General features: G+C 39.7%; 1 protein-coding gene across 3 annotated transcripts in view; it reads right to left on the reverse strand.

The window, feature by feature from the left end:
* Positions 1-14252, reverse strand: part of KCNH8 (potassium voltage-gated channel subfamily H member 8) — a 197961-nt gene extending 183709 nt beyond the window's left edge. For 2 of the 3 annotated variants that reach the window (XM_042802266.1, XM_042802265.1), the window contains exon 1: positions 14104-14252. In XM_042802266.1, coding sequence (XP_042658200.1) covers positions 14104-14179 — 76 coding nt within the window. In that variant the 5' untranslated portion in view covers positions 14180-14252. The remainder of the gene's footprint in view (positions 1-14103) is intronic. The other variant, XM_042802267.1, reaches the window with a different exon arrangement.
* Positions 14253-16383: the final 2131 nt, after the last annotated feature.

Raw genomic sequence — 16383 nt, forward strand, 5'->3', positions numbered from 1 at the left:
CAGGCCCTTTCCTGTCAGGTGCCCACATTGTATGTGTAGCTGCCAGCCCTGGTATTTGATCTGCTAATCTCGTACTAATCTGGCACATGGGTTCCTGGAACAAAAGAGGCATCGGTGGTCCCCTGCCGCAGAACACCACGCCATGCAGTTGGACTGAGTCTGGCTGGAGAGCACTTCCCACTTTGCATCCCCAGCCCGAGAGATATTCCTTGTCATGTGGCTCAGTGTGGGACTGTCTTATAGTAGTAGGGTCTGCCAAAAAAACAAGGTTTGGGTTTTTTCACACCCAAGGTATCAGAACACTTACTGCAATGTCTTACTGCCACAAACTTTGCTTGCCAAGCCTGAAAGGCTACCAGGAAGTACCTGCTTTCGAGAACAAACTATTCTGTTATCATATTTAGTTTATCGTGCCATTCACAAACTCTCCCTGGAAGCCATGAATTAACCCTAATAAATGAACACCAAAACATTCAAGTGCTATTCAAACAGCTACAACATTCTGAGCATTAAAACAGATGAAATAAAATCACCGTGCTCTGCACAGCAATACGTTAAATAACTAGAAAAACAACTATCAAACTAAGAAACACCATTAAGAAGATTCTTTCTTGTTAACCTCACTTTAGAAAAATATTTTCATTAGAATAATTACAACGTACATTTCAATTAAACATGAGCAATTAATTTTCTGTACGTTTGAGCATCAAAAAGGTTGCGAGACAATACTTTCATGTTATAAATACAAAAAAGTGTTTCTCTCCACTCCTGATCATCTTCAAAAGTCATTCCAACATAGAATGTGTAAAGGTGGCAGAAAACGTCTCATAACTTTAATTGCACCCTGGAAGTATTTTTTGCAATGACAGTTTGTATAAAAGGATATATCAACCACATCAGGCTGGGGAAAAAAAAAAAACTACTGCAATTCCCCCAATTAACTCTAACCTCTTAGCTTTACTTATACTTATTTCACTCATCTCCCAAAACTTGGCTTATTAAGAACTATCTATCATGGTGTGGGTCAGAGAGTATTTCTGCTGTTGGACTTTCTGGCCTTTGTCTTTCTTCCCTTCAGTGGGAAGACCCTGTCTACAAAGAATTCATACAAGGGAAACATGTTTTAAAAAGAATAAGGGTGAATGAATTACCACAGTTCCAGATTATTTATTTATTTAGGTGTCTAATAATTCCCTAAACTTGGTTTCCTGCTTTTCTGGAAGAAACATTCCTTGTGCTATTCACTTGTCACTTGTGAGACTGTTGGTTGGACAATTTACCTATACTTTACACCTTAATGAAGCATAGAGTGGCTGTTTTTCTTTCCCCCCTTCTGACTGTGGACTGCAGTGGAAGAAATCTCTTCCTTGTCTCATGATTTCTGTGAGTGATCACACCTATTTATTTAAAGTTCCTACTTCAGTAATTTGTTATAGTTCAGGTGAGATTGATACCACATCAGGTTATGATTATTTATGTTTAAAAACCAAACTGACAAAAAAGACAGCAGAAATTAGTAATGTTAAAATTATTCACCACAAAAGACAAAAGGCTTGCAGCTACCCTGACAGTTCAAGCAATCCTTCCCAGAGGACTATCTTCAGCAGAAAGATGAATACATGAACTATTTCTCCTAAGTGAAGCATGCTTTCTTCTGTAATATATGCAGGTGATAACCTGCTTTAATGTTTCTGTATTTATAAACATACCTTACATATAAAGTGTTGAAAGGCCCAGACAGATAATTGCTTTTCTGAAGACACTGTTGGGGTCAAAAGGAAATGTATCTCTAATCCATAATTATTTTGTTTAGGAGGACAAAAGCAGGGGGAAAAGAACAATTCAAATAGCTCCAAATGGATGCAGGCAACAAAGTCCCTGTGCATTTCCCTAAGACCTACTGCTTCCGCTACCTGCTTCACTTATTAGTGCTGAGCTGCAATTGGAACCAAAACCCCAGGTCCCCATCTGGATCCTGCTCATAGCAGTATGAAAACAGCTCAACAGCTGCCTGTTTTATTTGTATAAGCATTATGGCTAATGAGTTTAAATGTCTGCAGTAATTTCCACCTGTCCACCCTGACTCTTGCTGATCACTGCCTCTGCTGTGGGGATCGATCAGCTGCCTGGGGAAGCAGCTCTGAATTGCTGTGATTCACAGCCCCAGGCATGGAGCTAAGCTGGGACTGGTCACTGCCAGGACGCGTTCCACGGCTGCTCAGCAGCCTTTTGGTCAGATCTGAGCCTCCCCAAGAGTGGGAGTGGGAACCGGGTGAGAGGCAGGACAGACGGCAAATGTGAGAACCACAGCAGGCTTTCAGACATACTATAAGCAAGTTTATGAAAAATAAGATCACGTGCTATCCAGCCATTCACATATTAAAAAAAAAAAAAAAAAAAAAAAAAAAAAACCAACCAACCAACCAAACAAACAAAAAAAAAACAAACCCAAAACTAAAATCAGTTGAAATAAAAAAACCCTAACCCTGGATCCTCATTACCTTTATACAAGTAGTCATTTATAAAGGTAGTCCTTTATAGAAAAAGTAACAAACAACAAGTTGCCATAGTCGATTCTCACTATGCTTTTCCATCAGGTCAGCTACCTGTCTTAATTTTAGTTGCTTCTTTCTCCTGTATTAACCATCTAGAAGTGACAATATGATGAAACAAAGACTTTAATTCACTGGGTTTAGTGCCTAAACGTTCACCAAGAAGATAATGAGGAAATGTTGGTCTGTGACACCCAAGACTACCAGATGGCTTTCCACCAAGTGCTAGGTAGGACCACAAGTAATTTGTTCTGAGAAGAGAGAGGATGGTGCTTTTAATCCTCTTGTGACTATACTCATGCACAGTAACCTTCTGCTGGCCATATTTTGCACCAAAGTGAAACTTCCCACAGTGCTACTGCCATTTAGTTCATTCCTAAGCACTACCTGCTGCTCACTCAGCAGTACCATCGGTCAATCACTGCTTCTTCACAGATGCTCCCTCCTTTACTATTTCTTGGCTAAAGATGACTCATACATTTCCAGCACATACTATAAGTAAAACTTTAAATAAAAAAATAGATTTTTTTTTTTTTAAGGTCACTTTTAATCTATTTTTTCTTAAAGCTTTTAATACATCTTAAAAGAGAATAGCCTGCTTTTTCAAAATTCACAAAGAACTTATGGCTACTGTCTACCAACATGGAAATTAGCTAACAAAGAATTATCTGTAATTGCTCACAAATCTGAAGACAAAAATCACAGATTTGGAGAGGGAAAAATTACAAGCTCTTATAGGAATGCCAAAGCTATTGGAAATATTTGGGTGCAAACCTGTACTCTACCAGAAAAAAAATCTAGAATTAGGGTTTAACCAGTCATGCTGATTTTGGCTGGGATAGAGGTAATTTTCTTCATAGTAGCTAGTATGGGGCTGTGTTTTGGATTTGTGCTAAAAAGAGTGTTGATAATGCAAGGATGTTTTTGTTACTGTTGAGCAGTAGTGATATAGAGCCAAGGCCTTTTCTGCCTCTCACCCCACCACACCAGTGATGGGCTTGGAGTGCACAAGGAGGGGACACAGTAGGGACAGCTGACCCCAACTGACCAAAGGATATCCCAGACCATACGACATCCTGCTCAGCATATAAAGCTGGGAGAAGGAGGAGGAACGGGGGGACATTTGGAGTGATGGCGTTTTGTCTTCCCAGGTAACCGTTACACGTGACGGAGCCCCTGCCTGTCCATGGGAAGTGGTGAATGAACTCCTTGATTTGCTTTGTTTACGTGCACAGCTTTTGCTTTACCTATTAAGCTGTCTTGATCTAAATCTGTGAGTTTTCTCACTTTTCTGATTCTCTTCCCCATTCCCTGGGGTGGGGAGTGAGCAAGCAGCTGTGGGGTGCTTAGTTGCCAGCTGGGGTTAAACCACAACACCAGCACAACCTTTAGCACACCTGTAAGTGTGGAAAGGACGAATCCTCCATCTTTTGTCTCATACGTGAAATTGCTGCAGTGCAGTAACTGATATGAGGTAGCCGCCAAGCCTGCCACCCTTTTCCTTAGAGAAGGACTCAACCCAGTACGATGTAAGAGCCATCACCTTCCTAGTTCCAGGCAAGAATTTGTTGGTAACAGATGCATGGAGCACATTGTGCTCTAACCACTCTTGGATGCATGTTCTGCAAGGTTGTATCAGCAAAGCCACATTCCTGCTGAATTCTAAAAACCTCATATAAGTCTACTTTAACAAAAAAAAAATGGTTTAGGTAAATATTTCTGTAGAAATATAAAAAAATAAAGATATTCAGGATGCTCAATGCAATCTGCTTTCTGTTTCCAATGAAGAAACAGTTATTGAGCACAATTAAGAAGTAACTTGGTCATATTGTATTGTAGCACAACTCTATTCAAAACAGAAGCCACGATATCTTTTTAAATTGCAAACACCATTTTACAGTAAGACTTTGAATAGCCCCCAAAATATAGTGTCTAACTGCATTATTCTCTCACCTTTTTCCTTCCAGGACGCCCAATTGCTACATCACTGACACAGTCACAACTTTTATCTATATATATTCATCTGAAAATTAGTGATCTTGTTAACTTTATTCCTGGCAAGTGTGTAGCTCACCCTCTGCCATTAATATTTATTAATTATACTTTCCTACACTGAACTTTTAATTATTGAATGCCTAATACATAGTTCTATAACTGCAAGTTTCATGAGGTATGTGTTTCTTCCAAATCTTGAAGTGGAAAAGTCCATACTCCTAGCCTCAAGATCTTTCAACTCAAAGAAACAATCCAATTTAGTAAATTCAATGACTGTTGTACCTCACAAACATAATCCATATATTCAAAAGACAGACATAAATTAAAATATTGCATCTTTTAATTTGGTTCATTTAAAAAAAAAAATCAACTTATTGATGATATACTGTGATTACTTGTTGAAGGTCTTTTACCCATCAAAGGTGTCTGATCTTCCACAAAGAACTTAGGTTTTCTTACAAAAGTATTTTTTTCTAAAACAATACAGTACTGCCATTATATTTTCTTATCATCATTAATCCCAAAATGTTAGAAAAGGCACAATTTATGTGAAAACATATTATTTCCATCTAAGGAGATATCTGACATTTAGAAGGAAAAAAACCCCAACAACCTGTTTGTCTTAGTACAACTCTGTCATTCTGAAAAATCCAATAAATGGCAAAATGACCAGGTTAGAGTTCTCTTTCATACATTTGGAATAAGATGTCTAGTCACGTATCATAACAAGCTCTTGAGGGAAATGGAAGGCAAAAAGAAAAGGGCACCAAAAAAAGCTGTAGTAATGAGTTTCAGGTCCATGCTGTCCAAATTAATCTTTCTGTATTTCTATAGATTCAAATTGAAGGAAAGGCAAAATAACCTTGGCAACTTTTAACTCTTAAAAGTCCAGAAAGCTGCAACCTGGACTCCTAACAGTCATAAGTAATGCCTATAGAAAAAAGTGAATTCAGTGCTGGCACACTGGAAGCTGTTTTATCCTCAAAAGAGAACAGTGACAGCTTTGTATAATATCACCTCAAAACTGCCTACACCCCCTCCAAAGGTAATACATCTAAATACTGACAGTTATTTCCTTTACGGATCTCTTGAATTAATTTGTCTTCATGGTAAAATTAAAAAACAATAGTATATTAAATGTCTTCATTAAAAAAAATGTAGGTTAGATTGTGTCACATTTGTTTTTCTTCCATTTTTTTCTTTTGACACAAGAAAGGTCTAACTCGGATTCAATGCATCAAAAAAAAAAGAATAGTTTTGTGACAACAAATTTTCTTCAGGTTCTTTTTCCTGTTTGTTTGATCTATGTGCAATTCCCTCCTTTAAAAATTGTGTTAACTTATTTAAACAATATGTTGAATACTGTGAATTCTAAAGGAAGTAATTTCCCAAGATTTCATGTTTTGTCTTAAAGTGTATGTAAACTCATATTTCCTGAAAGACAGATGGAAGTTTTATTATTCCTATTTTGTGCTCAGTGCTAAGGAAAAGCTTTCATATTCAATGCATGAATATTTTTGGAATGTCTTTACTAGAAAAGTATGAAAAGCTAAGGTGCTATTCGAAAAGGACATTTAAGTTCTTGGGCAACACTCCTCACTCATTTACCTAAATAAGATACTAATACAATTCCAACAAGCTCAGTGGGATGTATCTATAGTCAGTCTAAGAATGAGACCAACTTTAGTTGCAAAAATATTAAAAGCTATTGCAGGGATTTGCAAAATTCTATAACACTATGGTAAAAGTTGTATCTGAACAATTCTTACTGAAGTAAAAATTTTGATTATCACAGAAAACAATTTCATAACTGCTTCAAGGAATGTATAGTTAGGCAAAAAAAAAAAAAAAAGAAAAAAAAGAAAATTGGGCTTATTTTCTTTCCTTTTGACCAAAAAAAAAAAAAAAAAAAAAGACTTTGCCTGTGTTCAATTTGCCATTATGAAAGTCTGTGAAAAACCTGGATGGTAATGACAGCTGTTTTACTTGTATTCTCAGTGCTTTTCCTAATGTCTCAAAAATGGACAAGCTCAGCTATAGAACCAGTTACCTCCTTCGTTCCACTTGAGAGGGAACATTTTGGAAGTCTTTTAGGACAGTTCCCTTAACTATCCTCACTACTGATTACTTGCTTTCTTCCTTGCACAGAATAAGTGTGTTCCCATCAGAGCTCACTGATCTTCATAAAAGAGCAGTGCTCTTTTAAGGATAAAATAGAGCAGATTTCTGAATGCTTTTATATAATCTGATTAAAAACATTAATGGAAAATAATTAAACTGGCCATGAACTCTCAAAAATATGATCTGCTGAAAAGTGCCTCTTGAAGACCCAGGGACAACTGACTCAACCTCTGTTTCTCTCAGGGGATCAGAAAGCTCTAGACCTAGGCTTAAGCAGATATTAAAAATAGAATACATGACTCCTGAGGACAGGAAAAAAAACCACCCAAACAAATAAACAAAAACCCCAACAAACAAACAAACCACCCTTTCTTGAAAAGGGGCAAATCTTTGCAACATCAAAAGATAGTGGACCACATTACTTAAAACAAATGCTGCCTCTAAGATCAGCAGGAAATCCAAGGTGTTTCTCCATAATGCAACTGTCTTCAGCTGTCCTTGAAATGATTGGCAGAGCAGCATTAAACTTTATGGATGCTCAGAAAATATTTAATGTCAAGTTCAATGTTGAATATGCTAGTATTTTAAGAACACCACCTGTTCCAAAGCTTTTGAGTACTATTATCAGTCCCAGAAAACAGAAGGAGCCATAAGCACTTGGCAAGAAAAACTCCAAAAGATTACTTTTCTTACTGTTGAGGAAGTCTATCTCCCGTCTGCAGTTTGAGAATGCTTTTTTTGGTTCTTTATCCCTCCCCCTCTTTATTTTTTCTTTATTTCTTATTTGTTTATTTTTAGACTGAGTGGGCAAGAAACAACATTACTTTGGGAGCAGGCTGTTCCTTAATTGCTCTTTACTTCTAGTCACTTTAACACAAGGTAAGATAGCTTGTGAAAATGCAGAACTACTGTAGCAATTGCCTGTGTTCACCTTTTCAAGACTGTAGCTGATATAATACATGCAACTAACATTTTTCAAAAATATACTACATCAGAGTAGTACTGACAGTAGTTAATGCTCTATAAACCCATACCTTTCCTGATTTGTTGTAATACATTCATGCATATATATTTGCTTACACTTTACATATGCTTGAGGCAGTGTTTTTGTTGTGTTTCTATTGTTCTGTTACTTTGAACAATACTCAGAACACATTTTATTTGCATTCAAAAAGACTGGGAATGTGTATAAAATTGCTACCTGCATAAACAAAAGAAAAATAAGAGAAAACAGGAGTTGAATAAATAGCAATGGTAAGATATACCTATATTCAGAGCAAACCAATTTAGTCAATGAAATATTATCAGAGAAGAAAACAGTCTCATACATTTGGAGAAGAAAAAAAAGAGTAGATTTACAGAACATCTCTAGTGGGAATCCTGATAATCATATAAGATTTAGAAACCCTCTAAAGAGCTGCTTCTGTAGTCACTGACAGAATATACATTCATTCAAATATATGTCACTTCAAGTATACAGATTTGTTCTGATCACTGCACTGAATACGAGGTTTCTTAGGTTCACATATCAAATTGTACACAGGAACAATAATGAGGATAATATTCTTGTATTATTAAAAAAAAAAAATCATTCTTGAATGACTCTTTTCCGTTCTCAAATTTCAAATACTCATCTTGAATTCAAATACAGTTTATTTCTAAAACAACAGTGTGGGCTACTAGTCTAACTTCACATTTATAAGCATTAGCCTGGAACCTTAGGTTTAAAAGTGGTGTTCTTAATGAATTACATAGTCTTCTGAACAGATGCACTGCAGGATTGTGTTTCTAACTTCTGTCTAGTGAAAAGCAAGAGAATGCCACCTGACAATCCAGATACATCAATATTTTCCCTAGTAATAACATGGTCTCCAAACAAAACATACAGTAACAATGAATTGTCATTATTTTTTAATATCCGGTCACTGGACTATTATTTAAATGCATGTGCACTTTTTTTTTTTTTTCTTAATTTGAACCAGAACCTTAGGACCAGAACTCAATAATTAGTTAAGAAACGTGAATGTGGTCTTTAAGATGCCTCTGAACCCCTCCAATTCTGTGTCTTTTAGGCCCAACTTCAGCTCAAGCTAGAATCAGAAGTTACTATAGCCACTGAAAGCAAAGATTATCCAAATAAAACAACCTTAAATGTTGAGGTTCTACACCCCCAACGCTTGTGCCAAAAGGACAGAAAAAGATGTTTAAAGTATCTGCTTAGTCTAGCCTCTCAGTTACTTCCAGTGAAAAGCAACAGCACAACACAGATTCCAACATCTGACCTCAGTTTATATTCAAAATCACATTTGCCTTTTTTTAGTAACAGAGCTAGAGCAAGCTGCGACACGGGCCATGTCTTACGGAGACAAGTACAGAGAGGAAAGCGTTTGCTTTGTGTTCTGAGCTGAGAACAAGCAAGATTTTTTTTCTTGTGTTGACAGTATACTTTTGCAGTGACAAATGCATGATTCATTCAAAACAACACATTATTTGCTTATCCAAGGATATAAGCAAAAGGGCAAAATGCGACTGCATATCAGGAGACCAACTACATATGTATCTTTGGAAATTTTCCTCTGGCTGACTAACTTGCTCTCTAGCAGAAGGAGCTAGACCACCTTTGCTGTATCTCCACTCCTTCAGAAGAAGTTCCACACATCATCAGCTTTTCACCTGCTTATCACAGTTTGAATCTTTCACCCTTCTTTGGTCACAGGCTTTTGTCTTTGGGAAGCGAACTGTTCTGGATCCTGATCAATAACATCCTCCCCCCGGGGAAGCTCAGCTGTTGTTTCCCTACACCTGCTGCAATTCCTTGAACGTGTGTGTTTTGGGGGAGAACCACTGAGTAGCATCATTAGTCAAGAATTACTCTGCTACTTTTGAAGTTTTTGTGATAACCATGTTATGGTTAAGCAGCACATTGACTAGTCTAGAGAGACTAGACTTCAACCTAATGAGACACAGAATTTGACAACAAAGTTCCGGAAAATGTTAGTGCATTGGCTCAAACTAGCAGACCTCACCAATTTATTTGAGACACAAAAACAGGGGATGGAGGTGGCCAGGGGAGGAATCTGCCCCTGCAATCTGGAAAGATCATTGCGTACAAAGCCTTTCAGTTCTGTACCAACTGCTGATTATGCAAAAGAGATAACCTGTTCTACCCACGATACCAGTGGAATTAAGCATCTCAAATGCGATGTCAGCATAAATCTGTATGTTCTCATTGGGTACCTTTCCATCACCCCTTAAGGGCAACTAAAGCAACTGGAAAACTGAAACCATCTGGTTGGTAAGGACCAAAACAAAAAAAAGTTATGAAAATCGCGACCTAGGTACAAAGTTCTGTTTGTTAATACTTGAGCAAGTTTTTAATTGAAAAACAGATCTGAATGTAGTTGTTCTACAAATAGTGAATTACCAAATTATCACACCATTGACAGTGTATAAGAAATATTTAATTGAGCTTGATCTTCAGACTAGACTGATTATACAAGATTGTTGATAAGGATGTGGAAGTACGCACTTAATTTGGAAAGTGATCGTATTTGATATATACAAGAGATAATTATAGAACTTCAGTTGTCATTTTAGAGTACAACCATACACAAAATTGTCATACTTTTTAAAATACAAATTAATGAGGCCATTTGCTGAATTTCTGTTAGCTTTGCTCTCTAAGCAAGTGTTACAAATTTTCAGAAACAGCCATCTCTGGTGTGGACTTAATCTATTGAAATAAATAGTATATAGAGAGTATTTAATTATTTTTATGTATATATATGAAAGCAATAGAACATAATTTCCTATCATGCAACCATTTGTGAATGCTTCCCCTAATGTGCAAATTTTCCATTCAAAAACTTGAAATTAAGTAACTCACTTCAGACATTTATTTTCATAATATTTGGGGGAAGGGGTTAATTACAGGCTTAAGTTTGAAAGTTTTCACCATTGGAAACGATATTTTGTCTTGAAAATCTGGGTGGGGGTAAGGAAAAACACCCAAAAAACCCAAACCACAACCTACTAATTCGAAAATGTGTACATTTGTTTTGTGAATGAGCAATAACCATGTAAGCCTATTGCTAGCAGATGGGGCAAAAAGTCTTTAGACGACCTGGTGCTTAGTTGTCAGGGGGAAAAAAAAAAAAAAAAAAAAAAAAGGCCTTTGAGAAATCATTGACTTAAACTACAATGTCAGTAACACAAAAGACAGTTCCGAGTTGTAAGGAGGTGAAGGTGTAATAGCACACAGGCAGATCCAAGGGCTCTGTCATGGAAATCCAGATAGGGAAACCCTTAATGCTGTTCTTCCACATATGCAACACAAGTAATGGAACTTCGCAGGAGATCTCTGGGATCTCCTGCACACCTAAGTCACCTCAACATTAATTTGATTCTCTTTGTTTAGCATATATTCCCTGGTGTAATTTGTAAAGAATATGTATGTTACACATACATATAACAATATGCAATATCTACTGTGAATTCCAAGCAACTGAAGTAACTGTTAGGCAGTTGTTCTCTCTGTTTTTTTGAGATATGCAATTTTTTCATGATGTGATTTATAATTGCTAATTAGACATGAATCATTGCAGTAGTAAAATTAAAATACTTATGTGAATGAATTTTTGAAGAGTTCTGTGGAAAGCAAAGCATATTATCTGGAATCCCTTCTTGCACTGTTGCCCAGAATTAGAATTATCCCTCTTCTGGATTAAAGATGCATTGGTGGATTAGTCTATCACTGATGACAACATAATATATCCTTCCCAGAGGCTTAAAATGAAAGGAGGTCTGTTAACCACAGACTATGTTAAAACAACAACCAAAAAAAAAGCGCCTTGACACGAAACCGCATTTTAATATTTAAATATCACCATGTGTGAGGTCAAAGTAGTTTGTGAAACAGCCTCATGTTCAGTGCCATGTATCAGTTCTATTTCTTTCACAGTATCATCTATAAAACTAGTAAGACAGGGGACCGATTCCTGCAAGGATTAGCCATCAGCATTACTTCTAGCGTTGGCTACCTGAACAACATCATGAATACCACCTGGACAATTTAAATGAAAAAAACCCCATTGCTTTAATGTTTCTACTTGAGGCTCTGATATGTAAACACATTTTGTGGAATTGTACTACTTCATTTGAAAATATTTTGTCAGTTAAAGAAGCAATAATTTGATACTTAAATTTATATTTTTCAGGAAAAAATGTGTTGTAACAAAGGAGATGAGCTATTTCTGAATATGTTAATTTGAGTTATGATGTCTATTGTTATACATAACTTTGTTTCAGATAATATTAAGTGGATTTATCATTTTACTCTAACACTCTAAAAGAGATGTTTTGTTATTCTGTAAATTAAGAGATATGCTACCAGTTTTACATAGAATACAGTACCATTCTCCAAAGTTTTATTAGATGTAGGACTACATAGTTCATAAAAAGTCTTCCCTTGTGAACTTCTGGAAATAGTTCACATTCTGATAATCATATAATGATGGTGTCTAGAATAGGCCTGTTTAATATTTAAGCCAAATTCTGAAACACTAACTAAAAAGAAAAATTTCACTGCCTGTAATAAAATACAATGTGCTGTATTATCTGGAGGTACTTAAATACCTAATTACATTATTTTTAAATTACATGACAGGAAAAAGTAGATGAGTTGTTAGCATTAGAGATTTTGAAGTCAGACATTGGGGTCTGTTTCTCTTTAAGAAAAGACTGGCCCAATAAACTTCATGAAGGTTAGTAGAATTATTGGTTAAAAAAGAAAAAAAAAAAAAAAAAAAAAAAAAAAAAGTAGCTACATTTGGCTAAAGAATTCAACTAAGCAATAAACTTTATATCACACTTGTCTGTTGGTGTCACTGAGAACACAGGAATTAGACATTTTTCTAGTGTTTATTTGTTAAAAGACCTGCATGTCATCACTAGTGTTGCTCACTAAACTGGATCTTTGAAGAACAACGTAGCTGTGTGCTCCATCCTTTGGAAGGAAGCCATTGCAAAGGGGGAGGGTCCTGAGCACGAAGCAGGAAGAATTGCTTTTCTGGCAAATTACAGTATCAACAAAACTCTTGTTAGAGCTGCATACTTCAATATACAATAAATAATACCCATACACTTCATAGCAATAAAAGGGTGGAGGATGGGGGAAAAGGACTTTGAGTTCTCTAGTCAAAAGAATTCAAAGGTACATCTAAGTAGACTTAAGAGGGATGGCTTTATAATGAAGTATCAGTTACATACAGCCCGGAATCGTAATTAGTTATGTATCCTCAGACTAGCAGAGCCCTTATAATGCAGTTCTGTGCTTCTCTGCAATTGATGCCAGTGACTATATAATTTTCTTGGCATTTTACAACTTACTGATTCAGTAATCACAGTTCTGTTGTCTTAATCACACGCTATCTGAACCATTGAGAAAACGCCAATAGATACACAGTCAAGAAGATATCAAACCCATTAGATTGCAACGTTTTCAGACAAGAAACAGCTGACAGCAGCTGAAATTCGAGTTTGTTTTTCCTCCACTTCGGGTGTCTGTTTTTTGTTTTTTTGTTTTTTTTTTTTTTAAAAAAAAGGGAATTGAGTTCACTTTGGCCCAGATCTGCTCTCTCTCTCCCCTCCTTTTATTTTCTTTAATACGTGTGAGCCCCATTGAAGAGGAAACAAGATATGGGCAACTCCTAACCCACAGCCACTGGGGAGCGAGCCAACATCCCTCACGGGAGCCAGCTCCGTGCCCGAGGGGGGCGAGCGCCTTGCCCGGGCAGGTGCCGAGCGGGACGCGCCGTGCGCGGGCAGAGGGGGGGATGGAGCCCCGCCGGGACACGCGTGGGGCCGGGCCCCGTCCATGGTGCTGCAGCCGAGCGCCGCCGCCAGCGCCGCGCTGCCGCCGAAGGGCCCTTCCTTCCTTCCATCCTCCCTCCCTTCCCTCCTTAACAGCCTGCTGCTGCCGCTGCCCAGCCTGCCTTCCGAAAAGCTGGATTACTGGGAGATTTAATAGCGGGGCTGGGGAGGGTAATAAAGAAAAAAAAAAAAATAAAAAAATAGAACCCCTCCAGAACTCCTGTCAAAGCCCTGCCCAGGCTCTGAAGCCTGCCTTTCCCTCACAGTCCCCGGGCTGCCAGAGAAGACCCAGCCCAGCACACAACTTTCCAGCAGAGATCCTGGCTCCAGCGGCAGCCCAGCTTCTCCTCGGGAGAAGAGGGGACCCGGCCCCCTCCTCACCCGCAAAGCCCTGGGGAAGCCAGGCAGGAGAGGCTGGGTGCTCCCTCGCCTCCCCCCTCCTCGTTGCCGGCTTCTGGGACCACGGAAACCCCCGGAGGGGAGAGGAAGAGGAGGCTCCCACCGCACGCACGGTGCCCCCCGCGCATCCCTCCTGCGGGTGCCCGCAGCCCCGGCCCGGACTCACGCGTGCCGTCAAACCGGGTGGCGATCGTGTCGAGGAAGGTGTTCTGAGGTGCCAGTAATCCCTTCATAACCGGCATTTTTCCAGCCCGGTGCGAGGTTCCCCATCAAAGTTTGGCTACAAGGGTGGTTCGAGAAGAAAGTGCAGAGGGCGCCCGGGGGAAGGGAGGGAGGAGGCGGAGGGAGGGCGGGAGGGAAGGATGGAGAGGAGGAGGAGGATGGGGATGCCGCCGCGCCGCCCCCGGCGCCGGGAGCCCCCCACTCGTCAGCCCCGGCCCCACGGAGCGCTCCCGCCCCCACGGAGCGCTCCCGCCCCCGGGCGGGGCAGCCGCGGAGCGCAGCGCACAGGTGCGGAGCCCCCGCACCCTGTCCCCTCGCAAAGGCAAGGGGGGGGGGGGGGGCGGCAGACAGCATCCGGGGGCTGCGGGGAGGGCAGGGAGAGGGGGCAGAGCAACCTTTAGCTACCCCCCCGACAGCCGCCCCCCCCCCCCCCCCCCCAGCCCCCGGCTCTGGCACGGCAGAAGTTTCCCGGTCCCGAGGCACGTTGGCCCCCACGCCCCCCGCTTTGTGCGGGGTGAAGCGGGGGCTGGATCTTTGCCGAGAGCAGAAAAGGTGCGTTGGCGCGGCCAGCAAGCGCCCCACGAGGTGCTCGCCGGGGAGCGAGGCTAGAACGTAGAGAATGTTCCATCAGGTGCGCGGTCCCGGGGGCTAGCTGCATGTTGAGGCTATTTTGATTACGTTAAGGGGCAGGCATTTTCAACTTCATTGTGAATATTTCCTAGATCATTTTTTCGAAATTCCTCCCTGAAAAAATTCCTGGAAGAAAATTTTTTTTTATTTTTTTTTTTTTCCAACTAAAGAGAGAAGCGAGACATAGATCCTAGCCTCAGAGGTCTAATGTGTAAATTTACAAGGTAAGAGAGACAAAAATGAAGAAGCAGGCACGCCAGGTGCTCCCACATTGGGATGAGTAACTTGCCCAGGCTGGTTCTGTGGCTCTTTAAATGCTGCCAGATAATGCCCCATGGTACAGTCATTTCACTTACTGCAGCGGCAATGGAAAAAACTTCTCCATGTTCTTTCAGGACTAAAAGACACTTGAGAAAAGAAGCGTGAGTACACTTCCTAATCTACAAAGCCACTGTGCATTATGGATGGGAAGCCATCCCTAAAATGCTATTTTACAGTACTGCTATTTTTATTTCTTGCCATTCCCATTTATTTGAAGTTCTCCCTTTCTCCGGATGGATAGAGGACTTTGATTTCCACTTTTTAGGATAGGCAGCACAGAGAGGCTCCAGGAGGGACAAAAAGAGGTCTTTCTTTACAACACATAATTAAAAGGAAAAAACTCAAAACCTCCGAAAACGCTGATGCATAGGTTTTACAGCACAATATAAAGTCTCCCGATGGTAACCCCACCTTGGCTCCAAAGAACACAGCAGTATTTTGCTGAGATCATGAATCTGTCCAATTGTCCTTGTACTGGAAGCCTGTACAAAATAGTTGATATAGAGCTGCCAGCTCAGTTTTCAGAAGTGGCATGTGAAAAGCAAGACTTACAGTCACTATTATTTTGGAAGTCTCCAAGATCTTACAATACTATCAGTTTCTTAGCTGATAAAATTCATGGCAGGCTTTTACCTTCATTGGGAATCACTACAAGTCTTGTCCTTAAAATGTAGGATTTCTGATACTGAAAGCCAGCAACTGTTATTTTTCTTTTCCAAAACTGTTCTCACATCTTCCAGTTAAATATAAACAGAGCACCAAAACTAATTTTTCTTGATAGCTTCCCAATTAGTCTCACTGGCAGGTACCACACTCATAGTTAGGTTTGATGTTACCGTTACCGTGTGTCCCTGCTGGTGAAATAAAGAAAATCCTGTTCCCACACTTCCAAAATCCAGAAGAGCACAATCAGATTTCCATTTCTGTCAAAGTGCTCAGCAACAGAGGTTATTAAGGTAAATCTGAACCTTTGAAATCTGCCAAGGGACCTTTCATATGTTTTAGTCTGTGCCCTATGGTCATGTCTCAGCTTGCATTCTTTTCCATGACCTACCCCAAACAACATCAAAGTAGGGATACAGTGAAGGAGAAAGGAATATATTCTTAATCCTACCACAGGGCAGTCAGGAGACAGTAATTTATGTATACATTTAAAGACAGAAATGTATTTCTCAATTCTGAATCACCAAAAATCATCACAAAAGGGGGGGGGGGGGGGGGGGGGGGGGGGGGGGGGGGGGGGGGGGGGGGGGGGGAAGATACAATTTTCCAG

Source organism: Tyto alba, unplaced genomic scaffold (genome assembly GCF_018691265.1).
Source record: "Tyto alba isolate M040663 unplaced genomic scaffold, T.alba_DEE_v4.0 Super-Scaffold_38, whole genome shotgun sequence".
NCBI classification, from domain to species: Eukaryota; Metazoa; Chordata; class Aves; order Strigiformes; family Tytonidae; genus Tyto; species Tyto alba.